Source organism: Liolophura sinensis, chromosome 6 (assembly GCF_032854445.1).
Source record: "Liolophura sinensis isolate JHLJ2023 chromosome 6, CUHK_Ljap_v2, whole genome shotgun sequence".
NCBI lineage: Eukaryota > Metazoa > Mollusca > Polyplacophora > Chitonida > Chitonidae > Liolophura > Liolophura sinensis.
In genome coordinates this window covers 74839401-74850182 of record NC_088300.1, presented here as the reverse complement: position 1 = coordinate 74850182, position 10782 = coordinate 74839401, and the positions used below count along the sequence as shown (strand labels likewise).

The 10782-nt window shown below is 39.3% G+C and overlaps 1 protein-coding gene across 3 annotated transcripts; it reads right to left on the bottom strand.

Moving 5' to 3' along the window:
- Positions 1-867: 867 nt before the first annotated feature.
- Positions 868-10166, bottom strand: LOC135468038 (uncharacterized). 3 transcript variants are annotated; one of them, XM_064746046.1, is made up of 4 exons: positions 10120-10166; positions 7845-7936; positions 7081-7126; positions 868-5749 (listed from the first exon to the last, which is right to left on the bottom strand). In XM_064746046.1, the coding sequence occupies exon 4, from the start codon at positions 5724-5726 to the stop codon at positions 1881-1883; it is 3846 nt and encodes a 1281-aa protein (XP_064602116.1). In that variant the 5' UTR covers positions 5727-5749; positions 7081-7126; positions 7845-7936; positions 10120-10166; the 3' UTR covers positions 868-1880. The 3 variants fall into 3 exon arrangements, with proteins under 3 accessions (XP_064602116.1, XP_064602117.1, XP_064602118.1); XM_064746047.1 differs by having other exon boundaries at positions 7081-7121; positions 10120-10165; XM_064746048.1 differs by lacking the exon at positions 7081-7126 and having other exon boundaries at positions 10120-10165.
- Positions 10167-10782: the final 616 nt, after the last annotated feature.

Here is a 10782-nt window from a genome sequence, read left to right as displayed (position 1 = left end):
GGAATTAAGCAGAGAGCCACAGATTCTGGACACTTCGTCCATATTTACTTACATGAGAACTTGTACTCGCTGTAAAATATGAGAAATTTAGAGTGAAATCGTTTCATGGGATAGTCTTGATACACTAGTTTTTATCTGTAATAACATGCGACGTTGATTGAAATCGTCACACAACACACGAAAAACAAACGCTACAAGGAGAAATATGTACACGTCGTATGCAGGATCCTTCAGTATATTGTTGTCCAAGCAAGAATAGTTCACAATATCCCCCTTGCCGTAAATTCAGCGTGACGGGAAAACGTTGTGGTTTTTATACGTCCATATAAGATGCACCATCTGGAGAGTCTGTAGTTTTCCTTAATTGATGAAGGCTCATTGGAACATCACACTACCGATGTCCTTCATTATCAAGCTCAAATAAGTAAAGTAAACGATAAAAATGTTTTACACACACCAAAAAATTAGCAAATTTAAAACCGGTATTTTACCACGTATTCCCTAAGTGTTTACTGTACAACTTAGGTCAGGGGCGAATCAGATTCAACGGTGCCTAAAACTGCCTTCTGTTACTGGACTACATAGAGGTTTACTCGAACAGAGATCAAGGTGTCCAAAGTGTCTTTCTCCAGAGATAATTTAGTAAAACAGTGATCAAATCAGCACAATCTCATTTCTTTCTCATGAAATAGCGAGTGAATAGTACACGCGTGGTAAATCACGTGTCTGACATGTATAAACACCTGAAGGAATCCCAGGGAAAGATGGATTTCAACAGACAGCTGAAGATTGTATTAATACTGGCATATATATTTAACTGACCATGTACAAACACCAACTCGTATATATATATGAAAGGAAATGGGTATATTTTCTATTCTAAAAAAAAAAAACATATATAAAACATCCACAAAACAATATTTATGTTAAAATATACACGGCGGGGACGATGCTATACTATAGTACATGACCGCATAGATCATATATTTATGTACGAGATGAGCCACTTCTGCAAACAGACAGAAGAAGTTACCAAGGTCACAGTGTAAAGCTGGTTTTCTACAGACTTTATGATACTACATATCACTTAGAAGCCAACCATGTCCAGAAAAAGACATTAGAAGCTACGTTTTACCAATGTCATGCAAGGACTATACAAAACGCGTTTAAGGGAACAATTGTATAACTACTGCAGTTTGGTGTGCTTAAATGTAAAGACGTACTTAATCAACAAGCTCAATACAGACAATACATTTTAACACAATAAGAGATACTTAATGAATGGTAAAACATTATAATTGCACTACACACTCCATGATATACAGGTATGAAGAACGATTCCTGCCTATGTTAGACGAGATTTCAAACTTAGACCTCTATCAACATGCGTTCAGAAGACAGCTAATTTATAGCATTTATAACACGTTTATGCACGTAAAGCACCAACTGTTTCAGTAAGCCATAATATCAAATGTGTATCAAAGCGAGATTCTGTAATCTATCATGACACGAAAATAGAAGGATTCATTTCCCATATTAAATTTCCGCTACAGATTGAGAAAGCAACTATTAAGCTACCTGTGCTCACTCCACTCCATGCTTAAGAACTTCTAGTAAAATGTCATATAACTCTTTCACGAACTGCATTTTTGAATACACCATGGATGGGTCTCCAGCATCTCCAGGAGTAAATAGTATTTGATAAGGCGCTGTTGTCGTGTGAACATTTACAGATGAAAGACATAGAATGCATCAGAAAGACATACATATACAGAAAAATACGATATTACAAACTATTAGTTAGTGGCAGTAAAATCTCCAAATGAATGTTCTCTCATAAACCCAGTGGCAGGACACTGGGAAACAGAGACCGCATGCACTCAGGAAAACTGAATGGTTTGAAACTGGGGTTCAATAGTGTGAATACCAGTGGTTGTGTCCATGTCTGAAGTGTCACTTTGGTGTGTTTCATCCAGTACAGGGAGGTAGCCAAGGTCACCAACTCCTTCTGGTTGAATTAAACTCTCTAGACTTTCATTTCCTATGATATTAACTTCCGGAAGGTTTATCAAGGATGTCACTTGGTCTATATACTCTACGGTTACTTTCTCAGTGCTCTGAAGGGAACAGCCATTTACTTCTTCCGCGGCTGTCGAGGACATATCGGACAGCTCCACTTTGGAGGATTCTATCGGCAAAGCATCTTGCACATAGTTTCCTAGGGAACAACTTGTACTTGAGGGTAGCAAAGCACCTGATGTGCAGAGATTTGTTGGTGAAAGTTGAGCTCGTGCCAGTGCTTTTCTGCTCACAGTGGTGCCTATATGACTAGAGGTAGAATGGCATGGTATGTCAACAAAACCAGTAACCATTGAGAGCGATACGCCAGACGGAATCTGCTTGACCGCGGTCTGATTGGCACCTTGTTTAGGAACTAGACAAAACATGCCGGTTTCACCGACTTCTCTGTCAAAGAGGTCTTCTTTAACCTTTTTCATGAAGAAAGGTTTCTCACGAGAGACTGACTTTGGTGGTGACTGTCCCATTTGTCGAGGGACACCTCGGCTTGCCAACAACGGAAAACGAATCTGCTTCACTGGTTTCTTCTCCTCACCATTTGTACAAAGAATTGGGGGCTTTGAGTTTTCGAGCATGGTTTCATGTTCAGAATGTGGAAACCTGTTTCTTCGAGCCAATTTTAACCGATTTGCTGGCAGTGATCTAGTTTGTTCAGTTTGTTTTGAGTTTTGCTTCTCAATGGATGATTTCCCCAAACCTATGTCTGAAACACCATTTTCACTCACTGATTTACATGGTGCAGTGCTTTCTCCTAAAGTCGGCTTATGTTTCCTCTTTCGGGTTTTTGACTTTGCGGGTTGAAATTTCACTGCTGAGACTGTATCTAAAGGAGTAGTTGCGCCTGCCTTCACGTTTACAGTGGGATTCTCTACCTTCTTTGACTTGACTGGAGAAAGAATTTTCCCAAGTCGAGACTTCGCAGCTGAAAAGTTTTCTAGCAGTTTGTTTTGATTTTCAATTGAAGGTGAGCAATTAGAGTCACTGATGGCGACACCAGGGTATTGAGAGATATCAGAGAGAGATTCAAATAAGCTTTTCCTAGGACTTGAGACTGGTGACCCCGTCTTACTACCACATCTACAGCTATCACGTGAAAGCTGACAACTGCACACCGCTTTCTGTTGACTAGATGCTATGTTTTCAATATGTCCTCCTTTTAGTCTTTCGTTATGGTGTACATGTTGTTGACACTTTCTTCGTTTTATATGTCCTTCATCCTCTTTTGCGTCTCTAAGGCCTTCCGACGACATATCTTCATCTCTAAGTTTATCCTGAGATACCTTCAGCAACGCCTTCTCCTTTAACCGCTGTGAAGCCCTGTGGCCGGGTTGCGCTGTTTTATTACCTTTCTTAATCTTGTTTTGCTTCTCAGCAGCCACGGCAATGGGGTGCAGTATGGAGTACCGATCCTTTCGGGCTCTTGATGTCACGTGTCCTCGTTTGGGTTTTCTTTTATGCCCTGTAGGCGTCCGACTAAAGACCGACTTGAGACACTTTTCCGCTGAGGGTGACACCATGTCCATAAAGTGCCGGTTGTTTGATGGGCTGATCATCTCAAGTTTTGGTGGCTCCAAGTCTTCAATAGCATCATCAATGGCTAGAGTTATTACACTATCGATCTTTTCTAGTTGGGGAGGAGGCACATGCTCGTCACTAAGAAAAAGATCCCCAACTTCTATTGGAGACAAGTCTTCTACCTCCTCATCTAGAGGAGGTGCACTATCATCTTTTAAGTCAGTCTTAACTATTGCACTATCAACAGGGATATTTAAGGCTTCTCTAGGTACCATGTTTAACACAAAGAAGAACTGTTCTTTCTCTGAAAGGTCATTAAAAACCAGTCTGTACTGAGGTAGCATTGGATTACCACGAAATGGTGGTGGACGCTTTTTAACACGTTTCTTTTGCCGTCGTTTAGGAATGATCTTTGGAGGAATCGGTTTTGATCTGGCACTATTCCTTCGCTGTAATATCATACCATTCTCAGAAGTCTGACTGTTAGATCGGAGAACCTTAGCACAAACATTTCTGGTAAGTTTAACTCTGCATGGCAAACGGTTATGCCGTTGCAGTTGTTCTAGAGATTTATAGAATCGCCCACAAATTTTACACTTTCGTGGTCTTGGTGGCTTTCTTGGTGTCAGTTTTTTAACACTCGAACACAAAATTTTAACAGTTTGTGCCAGTACATCTTTATCAGACCTGTTCTCTGCCTCTTCAATTGTAGAGATTTCTGCTGACTCAGCTGGTTTATCTAATTCACTTAAAATCGTGTTTGGCGCCATTTTTCCGCTGTCACTTTTAACCAACGACTCACACCGTTCCTCATTGCCCGGTGTAACTGAAACATTTTTGTTAACAGCTTTTTTTTTCTTCGCTTTCTTGAAAACTCTCTTGCGTTTGCTTTTCTTGATTGGTATGGCTTTGGCTGTCTCAGTTGTAATTTGCTTTTCCTCTTCTTTCATTGATTTAAGTGGAACAGGACAAACGTCACCTGATGACTTTCGTTTTAAACTCTTCTCTGGGGATAATGTGTGAGTTTCAGTTGTCTCTGGAGTGTTGTTTAATGTAACCTCTCTGAGGCTAGGTACATTCACTGGAGATAGCTGCAACGTTGGAATTTTCCCATCCAGTTTCACAAGACCTGCATGCACATCACTTGCACAGCTGACTGTGTTCTTGGCAGCTCTATCATCCAGCGCCATTTCTGTATTACCCATCTCTGGTACTTCTGTATCACTCATCTCTAACACTTCTGTATTAGCCATCTCTGTCACTTTTGCATTTCCCATCTGTGGCACTTCTGTATCACCTACCTCTGGCACTTCTGTATCACCTACCTCTGGCACTTCAGTATTACCCATCTGTGGTACTTCTGTATTACCCTTCTGTGGCACTTCTGTAGCACCTACCTCTGGCAAAGAAACCTCTTCGGGCTTATGACTGTCATCTAAAGGAAACACATCAAGTAAGGGCAATCCATCTGTTTCATCATACCTCTCCACCATTACAAGATCCTGATTCCAGATTGAAGTTTGAGGAGAACTTGCAAAGAGGTCAAATTTCTCTTTACTAGGCGACTGCGATATAAGCCTTGTTTTATTCTTTGTACTGGAAATACTTTCACCTGATACACATGTCTCCTTCTGAAGCAGAGGTGGTTTAGAAGGTATGACATTTGTAATTTCAGGAGGAAATCGATTCACATTTTGAACATCTGGAGGTTTGCTGCACGGTGTTTTCACATGAATTCTCATTTCATCTATACTCTGAAAAGGCTGTCTGCAAATGAAACACTGGAGGTCAAAGTTTTGTGGATTAACAGTTCCTCGATGACTGGCCACTTTCCCAGTTCCAGGCAGTCGTATTCCATACTGAGATGCGGACTTGGATTTTGGCCGTGATATAACAGGGTCAGTATCCCAAACACCAAACCTGAACAGGGTTCCCTCCTTCAGGGAGACTTGCTTGGACACACCACCTTCTTCACTGTTTTCAGCACCATCACGACATGTCTTACTGTGCCGCCATCGATCTATTGGGTGGGTGAAAATCTTCATGCAATGCCGACACCAGAAAATGTTCCTCAGGGGTTCACTGAGGTGGTGACAAGGATGAAGGGAGTCGGATCTCAGTCGAAATGCCATCTTCGTGGTTACAGCTCCTTAAACTGAAAAATAAATGCATTTTTTTGTAAGCGTATGTTTTCAAGCAACAATGACAAGGCACAGAAATTATAATGGTTTGGTTATTAACTGATGTGCAAAAAATGGGCAGCTGGATATTATTAAATAATAAATGAGTGAATGCTTTGGTATCAATGTACACTGGCAGTTATTCAGCCTGGTTTGGGGGAAATCTGGAATGCACAACAACCGCTTTGTCCTATGGATAGAGAGATATGAAATGCTGTTTTATATTCACAGGTGTCATGAAATGACAATCCTAATGCTTTTATCCCAGATTGTAGTGTATAACCCTAACTAGGATATCACATGTGTGATGCTGTCTGTTAATGGACAGGCAGTGGAAATTGTCATCTTGCCACTTCTTACAGGAGTGTACCTTTTCTGCCTCTTTCGATTTCAAGCTAAATGCAGACTGATATTTGTTCTCCAAAAAGTAAAAGCTTGTATGCTTGTTTGCATAGGATTTCACGACACATCATGACAAACGTTTTTAAAAATTTCAAATATCAAAGTAAACTGACTGTACAAAGATTTATAAGTACTTCTGACACTACATGTACATTAAGTTAAGGTTTCTTTATCTTAATGTCTAATTTTCTTAATTATCCTACAACAGCTTTGCACAAATTAATAAACTGTCTTTGGCTCTGACTACTATTTGACCCAGTGCCTAGGTGCTCATTGTGTTCAAGTTCCACACACTGGGCTAAACCTAGGTCTCCTCTGTACTGTTCTGTCAGTGTTGGGGCCAAGATCAGCAAGATGAATAAATTATGATGCATATACAGCTGAATGGGAGACAAAAAATGTCACCCAACTGTAAATGTGTTTTATGAGATGCTACAACTCTATGAAAAGATATATCTTTATAAGGAAATCTGATCATGAGTGCTTACAGCAATATAGTACATTTGTTCATAGAATCAGGTAAAGATGTGAATACGTTGGCATTAAAACTGGTATTGTACATGTTTCAGAAAAGAAAATGCATGCTGAGTGTAGAGCATCTTGTGTATAGTACAACACAGTACATGTGTATCATGTATGTACTTTAGTGTAAGAACAGGAGCAGCTCAATGAGTTAACTTTTTCTAATAAAATTGTTGAATAAATGTACTTCATAATGTATATAGTTAAGGTTCTTAGATATCATGTATACAATCAAAAAACATATATATATATTTAGCATTAGGACAATAACATGAACAAACAAATCAAATATTGAAATAAAGAAACACGTGACCTACTATTTCCACTGATTAATAGCAAAGGGTTACACTTAACTTAATGAATGTGGAAAGTATTATAGTACCTGCAGGAAACAAGTCACACCTAGAAAGTTCCTGACAATTACTGAACTGAGAAAGAAAAAAAAACAGATTAAAAATAAATCACAACAAACTGTGACACAATTCAATATTGGCAATGTATGTTAATTATGCTGGACAAGTGGTCTAAAACTGTCTCAGTTCTGACCACAGAGTCTTGTCCAATGATAAACTCTAGATCATGCTGGTTTGGTAGCTTCCAACATTAAACCACAATCATACCAGAGCTGGGTTTGATCCTGAGCCTCACAGGTCACAGTTGTTGGGTCGCAGTGAGACAACCAATATGCCAGCAAGTTCAGCTGCCAGATTTGACAAAAGATAAAACATGTCAGCCACACACTTATGCATTCTATATGCAGTTACAAAAATAATGTAATGTGAAAAAAAAACTTTCCCAGAGATGATATTGACAGTTGAAAGTACTTCTTATTTACTTATTTATATGATTGGAGTTATACATTGTACTCAAGAATATTTCACTTATACAACGGCAGGCAGATTATGGTGGGTGGAAAGTGGGCAGAGCTCAAGGGAAACTGTCGAGCATCCCACGAATGACCGAAGAGGAAGCCAGCAAGAGCTGGACTTGAACTCACAGTAATCACATTGTTGAGAGTCTCCTTGGTCATTGTACTGCACAAGCACTTTAAAAGCACTGGCTGTTTACAACGTACATCTAAGTTCATTTACATACATTTACACACAGAGGTTAATCTTTAGAAGTATATATTGTGAATTCAGTTACCTTTTGGCCAATGTATATCTCAACTATCATTCATGTTGTACTTTATCTTGATGCTGAAGTCCAGGCACCACTCATATATATGTATGACATGACTGTGAAAGAGAAAAAGGCTACACTGTAAATAACATCATAATAATGAGTCAAGTCAGTTAGTAAGTGTAGTTGTGAGTAAGAAATATCCTAAAGTGCCCCTTTACTATAAAACTGACCGACTAGTGTTTAAATAATGTTAAGGTCAAAAAGTTTTCAATAAGATGATGGCAGTCAGATTTACGGGTAGAGGAAACTGCAGTGGCCACTGTAAACCACCACCCTTCACCAGGTACTTGACAAACCTCATTGGTCAAAGGCCTATCAGCACCTGTCACTTGCACTATAGGAAGACACACATTGCTGTGTAACATATGATGCATATGATATCTCTTTAATACTAAAAATGTGGTACTCAACATTGTATTGGCTAACATGGCAGTCTGTCATTCACAAATGTGCATGTTGTTAATGAATGTAAGTATTTACAAATGTATTGAAAAATAAATTTATTTATGTATTTATTTAATAGTTGACACATATAATCAAATATTTTGCCTGGTTTACGGATGGAGGAAAATCAAGCGCCCTCCACCAGGCGCCTAATCAGTCTCCCAAGTTTAGGTTGAGACGGAACCATCGGAAGCTAGATATGAGTCTAGATTAGGGGCTGACAGGCTGTGGTGAGAAAGACGCATTAGACAAAAAAAAAAAAAAACTGATGTAGACTAAAACATGTGGTTAATGTAGTTGACAGGTTCCTGTGAACTACATTGTCATTAAACAAATATGAAGTAGGCTTACATTAATTTGGCTTTTCAGAACTTAACAGGCCATATGTTATAGTTTTAATCATGATAACATCACATGCATGGATACCGTACTGTTAAACAAACTATTGCTCAGTGGACTAGCGCACTAGCGCAGCGTAATGACCCGAGGGCCTCTCAACAATGCGGTCGCTGTGAGTTTAAGTCCAGCTCATGCTGGCTTCCTCTGCGTGGTAAGTTCTGCCAGCAACCTGCAGATGGTTGTGGGTTTCCCCCGGGCTCTACCCGGTTTCCTCCCACCATAATGCTGGTCGCCGTCATATTAGTGAAATATTCTTGAGTACGACGTAAAACACCAAACAAATAAATAAACAAATCAAAATACAAACTAACATAGTTCAGCAAGACAATATGACATGTCGCCACATCTAAGCTTAGGCTAGCTGCCCTGTCAAGATATGGCTTCATCTCACATTACACCTTTCTGGCAACTAACAAAGTCATGTATTAGATATAAAATTTGTTATTTTATCACTGGGTTGATTCTCATAAAATTGACCTACCATGACAAATTTTAGAGCACATAGAACAGATCAAGTAGACACTGTGGCGACCAGTAACGTACTGTGGTGTAATGAATTTCATTTTACATTTTTTGCTTGTAGTTTAACATCCCTTTTGGCATTATTTTTTTTACTATGATACGAACTTTATGGGGTCAAACAAGCATTTCATGTTGATTCAAATCTGCAGCTAAGTAGATGGTATTCTATCTGGAACCCAGTCTGTTCCAGTGTATTAGACTGGCAAGACAATCATAAATACTGTCATACCCATATCTATTTAGCACCACAGCACATCAAAATTTCCTAATTTCTTATTCTATTCTACAACACAACCCATGAATATAGATCATGCACATAGATGTAGGCCGTTGCTCAGAGCAATCATAAAACAAGGTGATCACATATTTAGATTGTCTCCTGGTTGCTTCTAGACGAAAGTAAGCACAAACACGAACGAACACCCACGTGTAGCTCTATACAGCTACCACTACTATATAGACTGCAAACAGGCTCACAGTAACTCGATCCATGAAGCCAACCGACCAGTCATACTGGTAGCCTGTAGAGCTAAATAAATGAACAGACAGATGCAAGATCAAACTGCAAACGTAATCACAATCCCATATGTTAAGGTCACCTTTAATCTACGCACAAAGACGCTAACTGTGTTTACTAATAAAACAGTGTCAATATGCTACATTTCCTAGAAATTCCCGGCCAGAGACAAAATGTAAACATACGACGTCCATGCAGCAAGGAGTTTTCCCCACACTGCTCACTGATGACTCAAAGATCTGCGCCTAGTATCATTATAACTCGAAATGGATTAAGGTGAGGTATCTACGACTCACCACAAAAATGTAATGTTTCGAAAAACCTTCGCAGAAACTAAATATTATAGCTTATAACCTGAAGTAAAGAGCGACGAACTCCCCGCTGGAAGCCAGCAGTTTTCCCCTCGGCTGGATAAAGTGCGTTCAGAGTTACCCCCCCTTGAGACGTTTCCACGAATCTCTTCTCTGCCGTAGAACAATATGCTTGAAACAAAAATGATACTATTTTATAAACCAACGGGCATAAAATTCCGTACTGTGATGTCTCAATCCTTCTTGAGTTCACGAAGCTTTTAAATTTATCCTCTCTTCCTAATCATTTTGTACGGCAGACAATGAGTTTTCTGTAAACCAGGGGGCGCTTTTTATGATGAATATGCATGAGCCATCAGTGTAACAAGAATGATTGGCGGGAGACAACCGGGCGTTTTCTAACTCACAGCCTATCTACACAGAAGTATTGATTAAACAAAGAAAGACTTTGTTCACAACTCCTTCACATTTTTAAATACAAAACAAGTGAAACATGTCCAGTAATTTGACTATTGTTTTAGGTCCAGAAGAAATCTGAAACATGATGAAAATACAGTATGAAATATAAGAGTAAATATTAGTATGGACGCATATATATTATACCTGCACCCCACATGTGTAATTACTAAAATGAAGCACCCAATTCAAGCGATGGACAGAATTGTGGTTTCAAAGCCATGAACTACAATTCTTACAACAATCATCA